Source organism: Zingiber officinale, chromosome 1A, assembly GCF_018446385.1.
Source record: "Zingiber officinale cultivar Zhangliang chromosome 1A, Zo_v1.1, whole genome shotgun sequence".
Classification (NCBI taxonomy): Eukaryota; Viridiplantae; Streptophyta; class Magnoliopsida; order Zingiberales; family Zingiberaceae; genus Zingiber; species Zingiber officinale.
In genome coordinates, this window is record NC_055987.1 from 174,090,206 (window position 1) to 174,111,807 (window position 21,602).

At 33.7% G+C, this 21,602-nt stretch overlaps 1 protein-coding gene across 2 annotated transcripts in view; it reads left to right on the plus strand.

Annotated features, from left to right (window-relative positions):
• Window positions 1-21,602, plus strand: part of LOC122038452 (transducin beta-like protein 2) — a 45,938-nt gene that overhangs the window by 3,058 nt on the left and 21,278 nt on the right. The window contains exons 5-6 of one of the 2 annotated variants that reach the window (XM_042598209.1): window positions 16,641-16,780; window positions 17,014-17,088. The exons of the other annotated variant lie outside the window; for it this stretch is intronic. Coding sequence (XP_042454143.1) covers window positions 16,641-16,780; window positions 17,014-17,088 — 215 coding nt within the window. The remainder of the gene's footprint in view (window positions 1-16,640; window positions 16,781-17,013; window positions 17,089-21,602) is intronic. 2 annotated transcript variants of the gene reach the window in all.

Sequence of the window (21,602 nt, forward strand, 5' to 3'; positions counted from 1 at the left end):
CAAAATTCCATGGTGGCAAACATGTCCTCCAACTGTCCAACGTGTTTGTGTCTAGATTCTTTACCGTGGTGTAAGAGTCCACAACTAATGTCGACATTGAGCTCTTTGTAAAATTTTTTTAGTGTATTCCTCTATCTTAACTTGTGATTCCTTCTCTGATTGCTGTGAGATCACTAAGACCTTGAATCTTGCGTGCGTTTGTGCCAAGACCTATCTTCCATTTTGAATGTTGCAATTTGTCCCAAGGAGATCCATTTTAAGAGCCTTGAATTTCAGGAACCTTCGTGCAAATTTATAAGCTTAATTCATAATTCCTTTGCTCTTGTACTAACCATTGGCTCTATTTTAATCAATTGTCTATGATTTAAAATTTCAATCCGTATCGGAGTTTTGGTTTACGACTAAAATGATACAGTTTCGGTATTGTATCGTGCCCCGTACTTTTTTAAAATATAAAATATATTAATTACAAAATATTATTATAATATTTAATTATTATAAATACTTACTATTAGGTAAACTAATATTTTAAAAATTAAAATCGAGTAAAAGTTAATTTAGGATTAAATAAAGTCTAGACATAATAATTAGGATAAGTAAGTTTAAATTAAATTTATTTTAATTAGTTTAAGGAGTAAATTTTTTTCCTATGTGTTTAAGGAGGAAAGGAATAAGGAAAAAAAATAAAAGGAATTTTTTCCATCTGTTTAAGGATGAAAGGAATAAAAAATAAATTAAAATACGAGGAGGAAGGAGAAATAATTAAGAGGGGGAAAGAATTAACTATTAGAAAAATAAAAAAATAAAGAAAAAAAATAAAAATTGAAAAAAAATTCAACAGCCTTGCACGACATCTGTGGTCTTGCGCGGCCATGCAGAGAGGACTTGCGCGAAGCCTCCACGCGACCGTCGGCCCCGCGTGAGTCCTCTGTGCGGCTGTGAGGTCTTGTGTGGGGCCTCGCAGGTCATGTCGATTGGCAGGCGGAACGATAAATTTCGTTCGGTACGACACGAAATTTGAAACCATGCAACTATTAATCCTTATCTTTGGAGTTACATACCCCTCTTTCATTACTAATGGTCTAGTGCCATATCTAAATCAATCTGGTAGTAGGCTTAGGCTTGCATATCTTCCAAATGGTAATATTATGTCAAATGTAGGTCGATAAAAGTTGATTCAGACCATTGTTCTTGAATATGACTTTAATTTCATGAGTACTTGCTTTTATGGCACCTATAGGGTTGTTGATGGTTTGACTTTGGTGGGGGGCCCTAAATGGATCATTCCTTGTTAAAAAAAAAAAGACAATTAAGCTTGTGTGAGATGATTTGTGTCAAGTGTGAATGCAATGCAATGAAATAAATAAATGACACTAGCACTAGAATATAACCCGGTTTGAAGAAGTCACTCCTACTCTAACATTTATGATGCTCCCAGTGTATCACCTTGTAAATCCACTATTAATCATCCATTCACAAGAGGTAATAGGATAAACCACTTATAACCTCTCTCAAACAAATTTCCAAGTTGTGAAAGGATGTGAAAAAACAAAAAAGAGCAAAATAAGCTCCTTATGCACCACACAATTTAGATGGTTTCAATAACTTATGTGTGCCTAAAGGCTCTCTAAGAGATTATGTACCATTAGTCTCAATGTTCACCTAGAAAATATGATTTTTAGGTCTCTAATTGACCGCAATACTGGTCTAGTCAATTGGATCACTCAAATGTGAATGTTTTACTCTAATGACTTTATTTTTAGTTGATTGCGCATCCTTCAACTTGATTGTGCATCTTTCCAATCTACATGAGCTCAAATAGTTTTTTTTGTTGCTCAGACTCTTATCCACTTAATTGGAATTGTGAAATCTAGTCAATTGGCTGAATCAATTGGAATATGCTATTCTAGTCTTGTACAATTGTACAATCCCCTTATTTCTCTAACACCATCATAAGCCTGCCATAAGGCTTGAGATTTGAGTTGATTGACAAACTATGACTTGGGACAATAGTCCCTTGGTCAAGAGATTCACAACTAAGCCCTAAGTAGCCTATTCACTACCTAGTCAATTCTACATTAATATGATAATGTTTCCAAATGCAAAAAAACTCCACTTTCATAATCTCACATGTCTACAACTCTCTCGATCTAGGACATTGAGCTATCAAGCATCGACCACTTGATTCATTCTCCATGCCCTCGAGTCTTCTATGATTTCCATGATTGCAACTTTAAGTACTAAATACTTTATGTCATAAAGCCCTTCGAACATCTTCAAAACTCTATCGTTTGTTCTAGGTGGCCAAGCCATTGAGTCTTACATGACACTTTGATTCGAACCTTTTAGCTCAAAGACAACAAGCTCCTTATTCTAGATGTACTAGTTTCTGCACACTTGATGTACATATAAAACCACAAGAAACACGTAACTTAAACCCTAATGCTAATACATCAAAGTAACATAACATGGTTTAACCAAATTACACAAAAGTATTGTTTACCTAGCAATCATGAGATAAATAAGACCTACTAATTGTCTCTATTGAGAAGGATAATAAAGAAGGGTTCCATTAGTGGAGTATTGAATATGCAAATTTGTTATTAGAAATACTTGCTTGAGATAACAACTTATAAGTATATTTTGCATAAGAGAGATGAAACATATCTAAATTGAATTTCATTTCTATACACCAAAAGTAAGGAAGTCAGCGAAGATCAAATGGGATTGTAAAAAATTCTTGGTGACTTAAATCCTTTTAGAGTCATTGTTTGTATTAACCTTATTGTCAATACTTTTGGAAGTAACTTGAATAGATAATTTAAACTCATACTGACTTTGATGAAATCATATTGTAAAGTAGTTGAATTTTTTTTTCAAACATACATAGGGGGTAGGTGTTTGTTTAAGACTATAAAGTTTGTCATAACTTGCATATTTAATTAAGATTGTGAGACAATCTATGGGGCGGAATCATATAATCTTCGGTGAGAATGACAATAAGAAAGAAAATTTTCATATCTATCTAATAAACCTACCACTTATGAGATGTAGCAATCACTAAAAGAGTATGAATAATGTTTTGCAAACAATTTGTGCAAAAAGTTTTTTTTTTCCATAATCTCTTCAATTTTCTTGAGCAAAACCTTTTGTGACAAGATGCCTTATAATGTTTAATGCATTTATTACTTTAGTCTTCACCTTATAAACTTAATTTTATCCAATTGTTGACTTGCTGGAGAAAAAGTGAGAAGAATCCATGTGTCACTCTTTGTAAGAGAGTGACAAGTTCTATCGCAACGTGGTACCTTTGAACATTAGAAACAACTTTACGATATGTGATAGGTTCATGGATAGGTGTGTTTATTTATAGTCATTTTTGAGTCTAAAGCTTGCTAGACTATCAATATAGTTTTTTTACTTACTTTTTTACATAGAGCTGAGAGATCTATTGTTCATAAAAATTTCATTAATGATTATTATAAAAAATATAATACACCTTGTAGACCAAAGGAGAATCATAAAGGTTATGTCTATGTATTAATTAACCAAAAAATCCCATAATGACTCCTTAAAAACATTTACATTTATTCACCATCTTGCAGTGAGAAGCTTAATTTTCATGCTTACTTGGTTAACTTATTAACTTATGTAAATGATAGTTCAAATTTTAAATTAGAAAATATATAATTTACCGAACTATTCAAGACTTCGCCCTACAACTTAAATGGAGGATGTAAGGTTGAAATGGAGGTTGGCATCAAGCGTTTTATGTGATCGTAAAGTACCTCTAAAACTTAAAAGGAAAGTTTTACAAAACTGCGGTTAGATCTGCTATATTATATGATGCCGAAGGTTGGCTTATGACTCGAGTACATGAACAAAAGATGACAGTTGCAAAGATGAGATTGTTAAAGTGAATGTGTGGACATACGAGGATTGACAGAATAAGAAATGAAAGTATTAGAGAGAAAGTCGGAGTTGCATCTATTGAGGGAAAACCCGGAGAGACACGTTTAAGATGGTATAGACATGTACTTAGACGGTCAATAAATGTCCCAGCGATATGAAACTATGATAAATACGCAGATCAAACGAGGAAGAGGAAAACAAAAAAAAAATACTTGGTCGGAAATAATAAAACAAGATAAAATTTATTTAAATATAGATGATGATATAGTTGGAGATAAAATGCAATAACATAAAAGGATCTATATAACCGACTCCACTTAGTGTGATAAGATTTGGTTGTTGTTGTATTCAAGACTTTGCCCTTACATATTGATTTTTCCTTGCTGCACAAGATAGAGCATTTCAACCTCTTGATTGGAATGTCTTCTTATTGAAAAATTGAAAGGAAAGAAAATAAAAGTCAACTCATTATAAGAAAAATACACCACTTCTTTATTGGAAGGACTAACCAAAGGAATACAATGATAAAACTATGCTATATAGAGTAGGTGATGCAAATGTTCTTTTTATGTACAACTTTTTTTAGTGAGTGAGAATGATGTTGTTTAAGAATAAGTTTTAAATTTAAAAGTTAAAGTTGTAAGATTTAATTAGGAAGTTTAAAGTTTAATTTTTAAAGTTGTAAGTTTCTTTGTCAACATAATCAAAATAAAAGTAGAAAATTTATATTTTATTAGGATGGATTGGTCGTATATGTTGGTGTAATCATACTCTGAGTGGTCGTATTCGACCAACATGTTTTAATGTGATTGACAAGGAGTTTTTTATAGTGGGAATTTTAGTTTTATCCATCTAATAGATCTCTAGACCATGAAGTAGGACTTAGGTCCGAACCATGTTATATTTTTGAGTTAGTGAATTGATCTTTGTGTTTATTGTTCTTACATTTACGTCGTGCATACTCTATGTTCAATCGTGTCTTAAGTGGTCTAGTGCGACTTTGGGTTTTCATGTTTAGGCAAAAGGTTTAAGTTAAGCCTTACTTTGTGTTTTGATATACGTGTTTGAGTATGCAAGGACTTGCAGGAACACATTACGAACTTAGAAAGCTCATGACTTGATGAGGTTGAGGCGATAATGTATGATGACTTGACATGGCCAAAATGCCACGCTTAATTGAAATAAAGAAAAGAATTATGAAGAAATTTGTGTTTCATTCATTGAAAAATAGTACAAATATATATACAACTCTGTGATGTTTGTCTAGTGTCTAACTTAGGAAAAAATCCCTATAAGTTAAAGAATTACATCATAACTAATTTGAAGGATTTTGATTTTGATTTTTTATTTTCAATGATCCTTATCATCTCTTTCCAACATTATTTTGATTCCTTATTTTTAGTGATTCTTATCGGTTCTTTCCAACACTCCCTCCTCAAGTTTGTGAATGTATATCGATCATTCCTGACTTGGACACATTTTCTTCAGCAACAATTTAGTAAGAAGGTGAACATCTTGTGATGCTGAAGGCACATAGCAAAGATGGATCCTCCCATGTTCAATCTGAGATTTATAAAATTTCTGTTGATGCCAACATGTTTCATCCGATCATGTTGAATAGGATTGTGAACCACAACTAACTTAGTGTCACTGTACAATTTCATTTTGTCTTCAAATTGAACATGTAAGTGTCAAACAATAGTCGTTTAATCCAAATTAATTCACACATCCCTTGTGCGATGGCTCGAAATTCTGCCTTTGCACTACTTCTTGCTCCACCATGTAACATCATTCCTGCAAACTTTTACGCAATATCCCGTAGTAGAGTGTCTATCTTCAAATGAATCGACCCAATCAACATTGGCAAATCTTTCAACTGTTCTATTATTACTTTTCTTAAGCAGCATACCTTTCCCTGGAATTCCTTTCAAATATCGAAGAATTTGGTCCACTACAATAGATTAATTTTCCAAGATGTTGATACCGCTCTTTATCAGTTGGAGCATCATCTTTTGTATTTTGTCGCTTCCAATTTTTTTTCCATTGGAGTACTTGTTGAATGACAACCAAGTTTTCTTGTTTCTTTAGTAGATTGATGATATATTTCCTTTGGGAAATGAAAATCCCGATTTTGTTTCTAGTTATTTCTATTCCAAGGAAATATTGAGTCTTCCAAGGTCTTTTACCTTGAATTCAGATTATAGCAGCCCTTTGAGGTTTGCAATCTCATCATTGCCATCACCCATGATCACCGTGTCATCAACATACACAATCAAAATAGATTTTTTTTTCATCCCTTGACTGTTTGATGAAGAGAGAATGATTTGCTTGATTTTGTGTGTACCCAAAGCTTTTCATGACAATGCTGGACTTTGGTTGTACCCAAAGCTTTTCATGACAATGTTGAATTCAGTGAACCATGCCCTAGGAGATTGTTTTAATCCGTATAGGGATTTCTTCAATTTCACTAATGTTGATGTTTCCTTGTTCTCGAACAGGTAGTAATTCATTAAGAGTCTCATTTAGAATGCATTTGAAACATCTAATTGCTACAATTCTTGGTCTAAGTTTGCTGCAATGGATAGATGCATCCTTATAGAATTTAGCTTTGCAACATGTGCAAATGTTTCCTTATAATCAAGCCCATATGTTTGTGTGTTACCCCTGAGCCACCAAACGTGCTTTATGTTTCTCTATCTTGCCTTCCAGCCTTATTTTGACTGAAAAAAACCATTTAACCATTTACAACCTACTACCTTCTTTCTTTTGGGTAGATTTAGTATTTTCCATGTGTCAGTATCATTCAGTGTTTTCATTTCTTCAAAATAAACAACCTTCCACTTTGAATTTTTCAAGGCATCATATATATTTGTAGGTATTTCCACATGATCAAGTTAAGGGACAAATGCCTGTGATTGTTAGACAACCGACATAAGATTCATATCTTTCAATTGGATGTTGAGTACACATGCTTATCCCCTTTCTTTGGGCAATGGGAACGTCTAGATCATCTATCGGAACATTTCCTTGTGGATCTTGTGGTGGATCAGTCATCGGTTTTGTTGATTGGACTTGTTGAGTAACTTGGGGTCTCCTTGAATAAAGAATTGTTTCATTTTATTGTTGTAAAGGCTGCAAAGGTTCTAAAGGTTCTTGACTAATTTATGAGATTACATCATGTGATGATGAAGGTGGGGGAGTCGTAATGAGTAAGGTTGACATAGGTAAAAAGATTGAAGGATCTCTGTGATTAGCTTCCCTTTAATTCTCCCTCCGAAAATAATCATTAGAATAGAGAGACTCATCCTCCAAGAATGTAACATCATAGGACACATAATTTTCTTATGATAGGATTGTAGCACTTGTATCCTTTTTGAGTGGCTGAGTAGCCAATGAAGTTGCATTTGAGGGCTTTTGGGTCAACTTTCATACATGCAGGACTGTTGTCATTTACAAATATTGGACATACAAATAGTTTTGGTAAGAGAGTTAAAATAATGGATAGAGGGAATTCTTTTTGGAGACAATTGATTGGTGTGCTAAATTTAAGGACTTTTGATAGAAGCCTATGGATGAGGTAGGCTGTAATTAAGATAGAGTCATCCAAAAGTGATGAGGGACATAATTGGTAAGTATAATAGCTCATGCCACCTTTAATGGATGTTGATTTTTCCGTTCTGCAATCCTATTCTGTTGAGGTGTAAATGGATATGAGCTTTAATGCAAAATGACGTTTTGGAGAAAGTAATTCCTAAGGTTGTGAGCAAAGTATTCTCCCCCACTATCTGTGTGGAGTATGTAGATGCTACATTCGAATAAATTCGTTATCATTTTATGAAATTGTGGAAACACATATTCGACATCATATTTATGTTTGAGGAGATAGACCCAACCCAACAAACACGAGTATGGTCATCTATGAAATGGTTTTGAAGATTGATAATTGTGCATGGATATGTTTTTTTTTCCAGGTTTGCTTAGCAAGGATGCATGACTCAGTGTGAAAAAAGATGGATCATTATTAAGGAATAATTTTGGATACAAGTGTTTCAAATATTGAAAACTTAGATGTCTTAGACATCTATGCCATAAGAATACCTCCGAATTTATTGAACTAGAGACAGAGAGACTAACTGGTGGCTTTGGTTGTAGGGAAGAACTAGTGAGATAGTAGAGGCCTCCTCGTTCTTTAACATTGCCAATCATCTTCCCCGAAGATAAGTCCTGAAATACACAACGATCATAAAGAAATGCTACTTTACGGTCTTGATCCTTAGTTATTTTGCTAATTGTAATTTAAACTTGGAACATGCAAGACATAATTCAATCGAAGTCTTTGGACGAAAACATGTCTGATCCTTGCCACTGTAATTGTATTTCCAATTTGCCACTGAAACTTTCACTTCATTAGTGCATATTTTGTAATTCGAAAAAGATATGCATTACCCCGTCATGTGGTTAGATTCACCGGTATCAACAATCTATTTATCTTTATCATTTCTTTATGATAATAAAGTTGATGAGATATTATCTCGTTGGACGATTGCAACCTTAGGAGTGGAGTCCAACATTTCAGAATTTTGTTTTTTTTTTGTGGAATATGGACTTCAAAATCTCCATTTGTTCAGAGTTAAAGGTGCTGGAGGAATCTTCTTTTGCTCACTGGATTTAGTTGATGGTTTGCCTTTCCTTTGATTTCGTGGTTTCCAATCTGGGTTTTCCATGAATGTCCCAACAAGTTTCTTTGGTATTATTTGGCTTGGTTTTCTCTTTGTTTATGGAATTGTGGTCAAGTGGCTGCCAAGGCAGATCCTTAGAGTTGCTCTTCTACGACGTTGGGAGTGGAAGACTTCATCATTACTTGATTCCTGCTTTCTTCATGTTCCGCAAATTTGATCGGATTTCAAAATATTGGGATGTTTTTTTTGAAGATATGAGTACATCTCTTGGACTGCATTCTAGGTTTCTTGGGCATTTTTGTAGAATAGATAAGTCTTTCCAATTTGAGGCTCCGTTGAATTAATCAACCAAGCCATGACAATGGAATTTTCAACTTCCTATGCGTTGTATGTTGCATCGTTGGTTTTTGGGATTGATGTTTCACTAGTTAGATAACCCACTTTTCCTTTTTCTTGAATCGCCAAGAATGGATTAAAATCATTCTCTGAAATTCGACCCATCCAGTTTGTGTTGGGTAATTTGTAGAGAATAATTCATATTCGAAGTTGCAACGACGGTCCCAAGGAACTTTGACAAATCCATGGTAAACTCTTGGTGTGATCGGGACTTGGCTATGATACATAAAACTCTATGATCTTTGCCTTGTGTCTAACTTAGGAAAATATTGGTATAATTAAGCCAAAGAATTACATCATAATTAATTTGAAGGATTATGATTTTTATTCCTTATTTTCAATCATCCTTATTATCTCTTTCCACATTATTTCTATTACTTATTTTCAATGATCCTTGTCATCTCTTTGCAATATTATTTTGATTCCTTATCATTTCTTTCCAACATTAATGACTTAGACGTCCAAAGAGATTGGAAAAGATTACATTAGGTGACCGAGGATAGAAACACTAAGGCGGTGTTGGAGCAACTCAAGAGCATGGTGACTTGGTTTGGCCAAGTTGGCAGTTCGATGGCTCGAGATCCATAGTAATTGGAGAAGGATAGCATGAAGCATCCCAAGAATCGCAGGATAAGGAGCATTGAGGATAGCGTTTGGTGCATTTGAGGGACGAGTAGCATGGTGGGAGACGATTTGGGAGCAAAATCAAGTTGCGATGACTGAGCATGGACAAATTAGCAGTTTGTATTAAAGAAGGATGACGTTGAGTATTTGAGGGACTACAAAATGAGGAGCATTAGGGGTAGTATTAACCACAATTAATGGAGGAGAACTATGTATGTGAAGCATGAAAGATGACAACGTGGAGCCAAGGGCTCTAGTGCTTGTGAGGGACAAGTAACTTGACAGTGAAGTCAAGTCGCAAAGGTAAGCTCCGACGGTAAGGTGTGAGAGTTGATTGACTTATATGCATGGGGCGAGGGTAGAACTCAACTTAGTTATGAAACTGGTTCATTAGGATTAGTTATAATCAACTTGAAGTGAATCCAATCGATTAAAGAGCTGTGGACTAAGTAGTCTACTTGGGCTGAGGAGCTAGCGAATAAAATATTTCTATTTGTGGTTTAGTCAATTGGCCAATCAATTGAGGAGTTAGCGAATAAAATATTTCTATTTGTGGTTTAGTCAATTGACCAATCGATTGAATTGGGATTAGCCAATTGATGTTGAGATCTATCTAGTCAATCAAAGCTATAGCTGGAAAGCAAGAAGAAGCTATTTGATTTGACAAAGCTATTGGATTTTGTAATAGCATATGACCTTATATTAGCTAATATATTTTTTTAAAAAAGAGAGGAACATTTGGTCACGTTCAAAAGTGAAAATAATAAATCGTAAATTGATTTTCTTATTGTTAGGAAGAGAGATAGAAAGTTTTTTAAAGATTGCAAGGTTATCCTTGGAGAAAGTTTAATTATTCAATAGTTTAGTAGTGTTTGATAAACGCCTCAAACATAGTATCAATAGAAAGAAAATACATACGACTTCTAAAATTAAGTAGTGAAAGTTAAAGGATGGGAAGCAAAATATATTTAAGGAGAAGGTAGGAGTATAAACATTAGGTGAAATATATGGTAACTTTAATACGACATAGGATAAGATGATAAAAAGTTATAAATAGTAGCTAAGAGTGTACTCGGTGAGTCAAAAGGACATGCACCACTAAGTAAAAAATCTTCGTGGTGGAATGAGAAAGTATAAGAGAAAGTTAAAGAAAAATGAAAAACTTATAAGGAATTATATATTTGTAAGAGCGAGGAAAACTTAAGAAAATATACAATAGCTAAGAAAGAGGCTAAGAATGTAGTGAATAAAGCAAAAAATGAAATTTTTGAACGATTATATCATCAAAAATTAGATACGAAAGAAGGGGAAAGAGACATTTATAAAATAGCTAAAGTGAGAGAAAGGAGGACATCTTATCCAAATAAAATGTATTAAAAATGAATGCAATAGGTACTAGTAAATGATGGAGAAATAAAAGAGCGGTGGAAGAAGTATTTTTATTAACTTTTTAATTGAGGTTTAGGTAACCAACTTAACTTAGGTAATTTAAGTATCTCGAATGAGTATAGAAATTTAAATTTTTATCGTAAAATTTAAACTTTAAAAGTAGAACAAGTTTTAAATGAGATGCACAATGGAAAAGCCGTTGGACCAGATGATATTCTTATAGAGTTATGGAAGTGCCTAGATTAAATGACTTGCAAAATTATTTAACATGATATTGAAAATGAAAAATGCCTAATCAATGGAGGATAAATACTCTACTTCTCTTATATAATAATAGACGTATAAAATTGTGCAAAGTATAGGAGTATTAAACTAATGAGTCATACCATGAAACCTTGGGAAAGAGTAATAAAATAAAATTAAGGAAGAAGATCATGGTGATAGAAAATCAATTTGGGTCATACTTGGAAGGTCGACAATAGAAGCTTACATCTTCCTAGACAACTAATTGAAAAATATCGGGAGCAAAGATAAGATCTACACATGATATTCTTAACTTAGAAAAAACTTATGATAGAGTTCTAAGAGAGATATTAGTGTAACATATATTGAACTAAAGATATGTATAAAGATGTAACAACCAGAGTAAAAACTTCAGGCGGAGTAACTGAAACATTTTCAATAAAGATAGGGTTACATCAAGGATCAGCTCTAAGTCCTTATCTTTTTATACTAATTATGGACGAACTCACTGCACGCATTCAAGACATAGTATCGTGGTGCATGCTGTTTGCAGATGATATTGTTTTGGTAGATGAAACACGTGAAGGAGTAAATGCTAAGCTTGAATCTTGGCGGAAAACACTAGAAGGGAAATGTTTTAGGCTCAGTAGAATAAAGACAAAATATATAGAATTTAAGTTTAGCAATATTAGATATAATGAGATAATTGTTAAGATAGAAGATAACGAGTTGCTTGGAACTAAGAGCTTTAAATATTTACGATCATTTTTGCAAAACGATGGATGCCTTACATAGAATACAAACATGATAGTTGAAATGGAGGAGAGCGTCGGGTGTTTTATGTGATCATAAAATACTTTTAAAACTTAAAAAAAAATTCTATAAAATCGCAGTTAGACTTGTTATGTTATATGAAGCTGAATGTTGTGTTATGACTCGAGCACGAGCAGAAGTTGAGAATTGCAGAGATGAGGATGTTAAGGTGGATGTGTGGACATATGAGGATGGATAAAATAAGAAATAAGAATATTAGAGAGAAAGTCGGAGTTGTATCTATTGAGGGAAAACTCTAAGAGCATTTAAGAGGTATCTGCATGTACTTAGACGTCTAGTTAGACGATGTGAAACTAGGATAAACACGCACATCAAATGAGGAAGACAAAAAAAAACTTGGTTAGCAACAATAAAACAAGATAAAATTTATTTAAGTATAAATGATGATATAGTAGGGGATATAGTCTAATGACATAAAAGGATCCATATAGCCGATTCCACCTAGTGGGATAAGACTTGATTGTTGTTGTGGTATTAATCTTATATTAATAATTGCTATATTATTTTTATATTGGGTTATTTAATAATTTGCTATATAATGATATATAATAGATTTGTCTTAAGATTTAGAAAATCTGTAGATATGTGAATAATTTTATTGCTTTCTCATTTTTTAAATTTTCTTTGTCCATTATGATTTCATTGATTCTATCAATTCGATGCAACTGATATTTAGATTCTTTAAGTATGCAGTCCTAATCCTGTTCTCAAAATCAATTTTCATTACTATGCCTGAAGCATTCAAGCAGCAGCGATTGTCGGGCATGAGGCACACGTGATTATTAGAATCAACTACAATGGGTGTTGAAAACATATTTCAATTTCTAGTTCAATCAATACAACAGAATTATATAATTCTTTAGTGGATATTTTGTGAATTCTCTTGCCCCATCAATGAGCATCACACCATGAGTGATTTTCCTGAATCCCCCACTGAAGAGTACGATTATTAACTGCAAATACAACATCAAACATTAGATTGCCTCGTAACTAAATCCCAAGCCCAGACTGATATCATAATCGCTTCTCTTGTGAGATTGCCAACAGAGTTATATAAGTCTGTTTGAGTCATGTTAAAAGGACCACATTACATATCACATATATTCAGTCCAAGCTACAGCTTATGGTTTATATGACCAAGAGGTGAGTTAGGGCCAAAGAGTTCAATATGCAATTAGTGCAAGTCATTATTTGAGTTGCTTATGTAGCTGAGTCCTTAGATAAGTCCAAATCAAATTGATCAAATTTATTAAAAAAAATATGGTTTGTTTAAACTAGTCTAAACCTAATATAATTGAGAAATAATGAGAAAAGAGTGAGGGTGTCTACCAGGAGGACATTAAGATGTGTATAATTATAAATTTTGTTAGATAATCTCTCCTATAAGTTTCTTAGGTTAAACTTTTGTGAAGCTTTTTGTATAAACAATTTATATATTGGTTAATTGTTAAGCTCACATATTTCTAAGCATTAAACATTTTGTCATCTAATGCGGTTTAGTATTCTCTTCTATATATCACTAGGTTGAGTATTCTGTTTTATAGATCTCTTATAAGTCTCTTAGTTCCAAATTTTTTCTTTTATATGCATTGCTTATCTTAATTATTCAGAGTTGTGAACTTTTGTTAATATAATGTGTTTTATTATTGATGTCATATGTGCCCACATACTGCATATGTGGTTGACTGATTATTCTCTCTATACACTTTTCAAAACCTTGACATGGACATGTAATTAAATAAAATAAATTAATTTCTACTCCGGACAACACACTAACTGATCGATATAATTGTTTTCTAAATGTTGATGTCTACGAGTGTTAATATTGATTTGAGTATATTTGTTATATTTCTAAAAGTTTTTGATATAATTGCTTCATTTCTAATTGTTGATGCATAAAATTATTACAAATTTTGACATCGGCTAATATTTGTTACATTTTCTAAAAGTTGATGAATATTATTATCATGTTCTTGAAGGTATATAGCAATTGACTCTTTATAAATTTATTGTTTATTGAAAGTGAGGCAAACTAAATTAAAGAACCAGAATGTCAAAAAAAAAAAAAATTAAAAGCAGTAGACAGTCTGCCAAGCAATGGCAGCATTTAAGTTGTTTACTAAATGGTTTCCAGATGGCATTTGTAGCTATCCCCTCAATCATAGTTTGTAGAATTGTGATCCCACGCAGAATTGATCAGAATTGGATCGGTCGGGATCAGATCGTAGAATCGTACAATCTTACCAAAAACCTTTAAAATTTTATGGTACATGATTAATAATTAGAAAAAAAATCTAAAAAACACATTTACATATAAATAGATTAATAATTTTACATATATGCAACTGTCGACACTCAACATCTCAAATTACATTATTACTTGTATAAATTTAAATTAACTGGTAATTTAACTGCCATTCTCACATAGTAGTATTCAATAATATTTATATTTTCATTTCATAAAATGAAAGAGTATAAAATTTCTATTAACATAATAATAATAATAATAATAATAATAATAAACAACTTCAAGAATGTTGCCTTGGTTTACAAGATGATCCAATTTAAAGGTCAACAAAACACCTATCGTAAAGGAAGCTATTGAATCCTTTGATTTGAACACGAATATTGGAAATAATCTTTTAAAGGCCCGTTGGTTCCGCAAAATACTAGACAATAAACATTCAAAAACTCATCATTTTAAGAAAAAAATGACAGAATATTATTGATAAAAACTAACTCAAAAATAATTAAACATATGTTTAAATAACTTCAAAACCCTAACCTTAACTTTGCAAAAGACGAAAAAAAGATAATAAAAAAGACGAAATCTTTCGGGCATCCGAAAAGGATTTAAATGATATTTTTTAATTTGAAATTGGGCGGTTAAGGGTAAACCTTTAAACTAACTATAGATATCTGAACGAGCTTCGATTTGATATATTACGGGTTCTGTGGTTCAATCCGAATCAAAAGTTATGATCTCTCAAAGTTTCTATCGATCCTGCTCTGAACCTGTTACTATCCTACTGATTTGGTTCCGATCCTACTACAAAAGTTGATTCTGCATGATTCAGGATCGATTTGTGCTTCCGGATCGTACGATCTAGGATCACGTGATCCTACGATCCAGGATTGCGATTTTACAAACTATGCCCTCAATTACAATTCCACAACATTATATACCAAGTACAATGACTTATAAAGTTCTTCTGGGCCAGCCCATCAAATTTTGCAATGTACTGCATGAGTGTAGTGCTAAGTTAGTAAGTTGCATGCAAAGTTGCTTGTACATGGATCCTTGTAGCGCTGAGTTCTGTGGATTTGAAGCGTTGAACCTTTTTACTGGTGCGCTTAGCATGTGTATGTAGTAGATGTGTGCACTCAGCATGCGTATGCAAATGCATTTACATGGATATGTATTTTTATGGTCAGCATGCATATATGTATATATTTTTGACTATGAATATGTATTCAATTTGAATATGTATATTTATGATCCATAACATTATGCTACATTTGTGATACCTTAGGTCCACAAGAATCATAATAAACATCATTGACATGATGCAATCTCTTAAAGGTTCGTTTAATCTACTAGAGATGTGTAGTCTTGACTGATTGCTACTTCAACATCTTTTAGTGCATTGAGAACTAATTTAAGCTCTCATTCTGGAAATAGATCAGTGTACTTTTCCTCCCACTTGTGCCACTAATGAGATGTGTTGGTTGAATCTTGTGTGATAATCATGTGCCTCTTAAATTGTAAAGAAACTTTCATAAGATTGGCAGGTCTTGCTCTATTTGTAAATCAAGCTGTTGAGCAATTAGAAAACAACCAAAAAAAGTTAATATAGCAAAAATGAGAAGCTTAAGATGGATGTGTGGAAATACTAAAAATATTTTAAAAAGTTGTCTCAAAGTAATTTAGTGTAGCTTCAACATATAATAAAAAGGAAGAAAAGAGCTATGTTAAGACTTAAGATGATATCTATGTGTTCAAAAATGCCAAATTGATTCTTTAGTTTGGCAAATCAATTAGAGTTGAAGGTGCAATGGAGGGAGATCGTAGATCACTCTAGCTAATAAATAAAGAGTGATTTAAGAATTAAATATTATTAGTGATGTAGTCTTATGTTGAGTTCAATGGAGAAAAAAACTCCATCTAACTTGTAGTTTACCCAAATAATTGGGACTAATACAACTGACATGGTATAATCGTGGGACATGTTGGTTATGATGTTCCTGCTCGCTTGACGAGGATAAATTTGAAATTGGTATAAGCTTGGCATTGAAGGTGGAGTCGTATTATTTAGTATTTGAAGTGGGACCCGTTTTGAAGATTTAATTCCTAAGTCATTGTGCCTACACAATGATCTTTCATAAAGAAATATCCTTTAGCAGGGGAGCGACAGTTTTCAAGGGATTGTTTTGGTTTTACAACATTCCAGGGTTGATTATAAAGTATCTTTAACTATTTGGTGAATAGAACCTATATGAAAGTATTGTTCATGATATATTGAAGAAACTATGTTGAATAGTGTTCTGCATATTTAATTTTAGATACTAGCATCAAACTTTGGCATGGAAAAAGTGGGAAGGAGCTGGGAGTTGTAGATACAAACCAGCTTAAAAACAACATGGCTGCATTATCACAAAATGGACGGTTTCTAGCTGCTGCAGCTTTTACTGCTGATGTGAAGGTTTGTTTCTCTTTCATTTGAAATAGTTAATATATACATGGAAGTTTCTATAAACTAATAAAAAAAATAGTTGCTTAAATGGTCTCATAACCTGAAATGCTTTTGATGAAGATAATCTAATCAGTAATACAGTATATGCATTGTAGTCACATCAATAACACTGGAAAATCACTCATAAATTTCAATTTGATTCTATTTTTTAAAATATTTTTTATGCTGTAAATTTATTTTAGGTTTGGGAGATTGTTTACTCTAAAGATGCTTCAGTGAAGGAAGTTTCCAAAGTTATGCAGCTCAAGGGTCATAAGGTAAGAGATATTAGTCTGAATAATTCAGAACTGCATTAACTGTCGAGTTGTTTAAAAGCCTTTAGCCGACCCCACCTAGTGGGAAAAGGCTTGGTTGTTGTTGTTGTTGTTGTTTAAAAGCCTTCGAATTCAGCTAATTTTGTGGTAGCCTCCAACTTGTAGTATTAGCCAGGCCAAATTCTGTGGTCAGATATTCTTTTGCAATTTACACAATTATCTTCTGAAATCTAAGATTACTGATTGTGACTATTAGCATACTCCTAAAAATGTGTTAGATGGTTCACAGAAAAGATTAAATTTTTTGATATTGGTTCTGATGTAGTCTATCTTGACTCAGTAGATAGGTTGACGCATGTTAGATTATGCCAACCTATTGTATTATTTCTCTAGATGTTTCCGCTAGCCTAGCATTTACTCATGGCATTTAACTGCTTAATTATTTTTTGTAAAACCGTAGCAACATTTTATCTTTGTTATATAATTAATTTCAATCATTCACCCGTTCAATCACCTATTGTGGCAAAAGGTGATGCGTTCACCCTAGATGCCTCTCCCTGCCCATCCAAGGTATTTGGAAGGGAAGTAAATCACAGTGATGGAGCGACGTCTAAGTGGGAGGGATTTTATTCCCCAGGGGATTGTTCCCCGAGGATTCACATGTTCAATCACCTATGTCCTATATAGCAGTGTCATGAATGCAATTTCATAGTCTTTTTTTGTCATATATTCTTCTAATCACATAGAGTAGGTGCCAATAAGAACTCAAGTAACATTATTTCAGCTTCTCTAATGCCAGCCTAGCAGTAGCTACAAAAATTAGAGCAATTCAATTATATATTAATCTAAACCTAAATTTTCATATCATATGGAAGAGATTTCTGTCCTTTTTTCGGTCTTAGGCTTGAATGAAACTCTATAAAGGGCAGTCCGGTGCACAAAACTCCCGCCTGAGATCTCGGGGAAGTGTCTATTGTATGTAGCCTTATCCTGCATTGCAGGAGGCTGTTTCTACAACTCAAACCCGTGACTACTAGGTTGCATGACAATAATTTTAGTGTTAGGCTAGCCTAGAATGAAACTCTTTCTATGACTAATATCAATGCTTAATATTAGTTGGCACAATTTTGACTCAGCTGATCTATTGTATTTTCTACTTCTCTAGGCATATCCCTGTATTTTTGTCCGATGTGCTAATTTGGGATATTTAACTATTTTAATGTATCTCATCTTTTCCAGAAGCAACATTTAATCATTGTATTAATGAATTTCTATCATTTGCACATTAGGTTACCTATGTTCAACATAATGACCTCATGCTTTTATTAAGAGCTAAATACTTACTAGGTATATCCACCAATAAGAATCTAACATACCTCCTGAAGAGGGTAAAAGATTGGGCATTAGGAGTAATTTGTAACTAACCCATTCACATACCATGACATGTGCCATACTATATATAGTACAGTAGGCATTACAACCTGACAAATGACCAATACCTATTGTAAAAGCCTGTAAATAAACTCTTTTTTTGATAAATGGGATAGAATTTTATTTCTCAATATCAACCATTATCTAGTACATCAGTGTTCATGCTCTCATTAACATAATCACATCCTGGCAGTCTTGTACCCACGAGTGGGTGGCTGCGCTCCATAATGCTACACCAGGTTCTTCATGCTTCCTTGGCTAACCTGTCTGCTTTGACATTCAACTCTCCTTTGGTCTGAACAAACTACAGTTCCCAGTCCTTACTTTAGTTGTTTATTTCAGCTACCACTTTGCTACATAAGTGGTCACACGGTTATCATTGTCTAGTAATTCCCAGGCTTGCTTGCAGTTTGTGGCTACTATAAGCTTCTACTTCCCCATTCTCATGCAACAGCTAGTCCCACACTAAACACTATTAATTCTACCTCAAATGTGAACATTATATGCCTACAAATAAGTTTGTGTGCCACGTTAAGAGGTGATTTGTCTAGCAGAGAGATCCTAATTCTTCATCTCCGTCATCACTTTTGAGCTCTTGAAACTAACCTACGTCATTTATAAATCTCAACTTGTCTATAAAATTGATTTCAGCCAAGCACATCTCTACCTCTTCACCTTTGAAGGGATATTCCCTAATCTAATTAAGAAAACCTCTTTTACTTATAATTATGAAGGAAACCAATCTCCTAAGCTCAAAAATTAAAGACCTCTTCACCTCATAAACAAAACCTTGTCATCTTATAAGGGAAATTTACCTTATTAGGGTGACATACACTGTAAGGACAGACTCCCTCTATGAGGAAAACTTCAACTCATATGGGAGACACCTTCACCTATAAGGAACCTACTCATCTTATAAGGAAGGCCTCTTCACCTTTTAAGTGAACCTACTCAACTTATAAGGAAGGTCTCTTCACCTTATAAGGAAGAGCATTTAAAGAACTCATATCCTCCTTTTATTCTATGAATTGTCTTCACACTTTCATCTTACAAGCGTCACCTGAATTCAAGTTTCATTATAGTTACGAACATCAAGAAGTAATGCGACCTTTGCTTGTTCATATGAAGTGTTCTTAGTTCATGCAAATTGCTCCCAATTCATACAAAATATAAACCAGCTTATACAAAGTGCCCCTCATATAAAATGCACCGAGTCTTTTATTTCTTTATCCAATTTACTCATCTTCAATTCTTTTCCTTTGGCATCCCTAGGTATTTCTGATCTCAAAGTCATTTTTTATAATAAGCATCATATCAAAATCAAATTTAAAGAATACCTCCATCGCTTTGACACAGATAATTTTCCTTCAAATTTCGGTGGATGGATGCTTAAGTCAGTCATCGTCTCTTCATGCTTTTTCGACGATTAGTTTGTAGAAGAGACACCTAGCTTTGATACCAACTATTAGGACTTGATGCGAGTGAGATGGTAGGAAGGTCGGGGGGTGGATACCATACCATTTCTCCCTGTGAGGTTATAGCTTATAAACTGAATATGCGATGAAAATGGAAAAAAAGGCAACTTGGTTCACGAATCTTCCGCCGATACGAGGTCCCGAGGGTCTATTGTATGCTATTTTACTTGGATTTTGTAAGAGGTTATTTTCGAGACTCGAACCCGTAACCTGACAATAATTTTATGGGCCGATGAAAATGGAAGCTAAAAGAAATTACAAAGCTAACACGTGCTACGTAGTTTGACAACCTCCAAGGTTTCTACTCCACGGCTTATGATTCTTTAGTTGATGACTCTTGAAAGCCCTTTATATTTTCTCCTTCTCGGTCAAATTGTGGAGGTGGGGAACTTCGATGGAGTACAAGGAGACTTACAAATGAAGAAGAGAAAGAATTGCAATGAGCTTAGTTGATTACAAGAGTATATTTGTAACCATTAGTTTACAAATCCTCTTCACCCTTCTTATAGCCATCCAATCTCAGTTGCTAGAATTCAGTGCACTACTGTGTTGTTAGTTGACTGATGAAGATTCTGTAGTTGTTATCAAATCTTACTATTATCACGCAGTTCAACAACTCTCTCTAGCTTTTATACTGTAGGAATTGTCAGCCTAAGTCGGCTGCCCAGTTAACTCAGCCACCATCAGTTGACATCAGATGTTAATTGTCAGTCTACTAAACCAAACCACAAGCCTTGAGCAGCCCCAAATTGCCTTTTGGGGTTTAAGGTTTTATCAATAAGAACTCTTTCAGCCTTTGTCTAGGTTGAGATCTACCTTCTTTTCTTGAGTACAAGTTTCTCAACTTTCAACTTACAAAGAGTTTACCTATGCAGCTTCTCGACCATAAGGTCATCTCTCATTAGGCTTCTCGTCCTTCAAATACACCTGAATTCTCGGTTTCATGTGTCATCCTTCATGCTTCCTCTACATAGTTCACTTCCCAAGCATAGTTGCACTCTGATACTCTCATCCTATGGCCCTTCGGATTCCCCATGTGATCCTTCTCTAATCTCCACGGACCTTAAGCCATGACGTATCCATTGACCTTAGCAGCGCCAAGACATCACTATGTGTGTTTCTCAAGCATGACTCAAATACACATATCAACCTAATTTAAATTCTTTATCCAAATATCAAAACCTACGATCAATTCTAGTCACCTAAGGGCAGATTGCGCCAACATTTACATTTTTAATAATGAAAGTCTCTTGCATCTACAAACTCCAATATTGTTGAATTGTACAGCAAAATATGCCCCTTGGTTTATAAAGGATCTGGGAAAGACTTGGGCAGCGTTTGGTTTGTAAATTTTCCATTTTCATTTTCTGAGAAAAGGGAAAACATTGTTTGGTTGGCAATTTCTACATTTGTTTTCTAGAAAAGAAGATATCATTTTATGGGAAAATAAAGAATGTCTAAAAGTCATTTTCTAAGGAAAGGAAAAATGCGTGTTTTTTAGAAAATGAAAATGAAACTAAATGCTCTTTTATTTTCTCTTGTTTCTCATTGCAACATTCTACATTATGTGTAAATCTTTATGAAAAGAAAGAAATATACAATTTATAAATG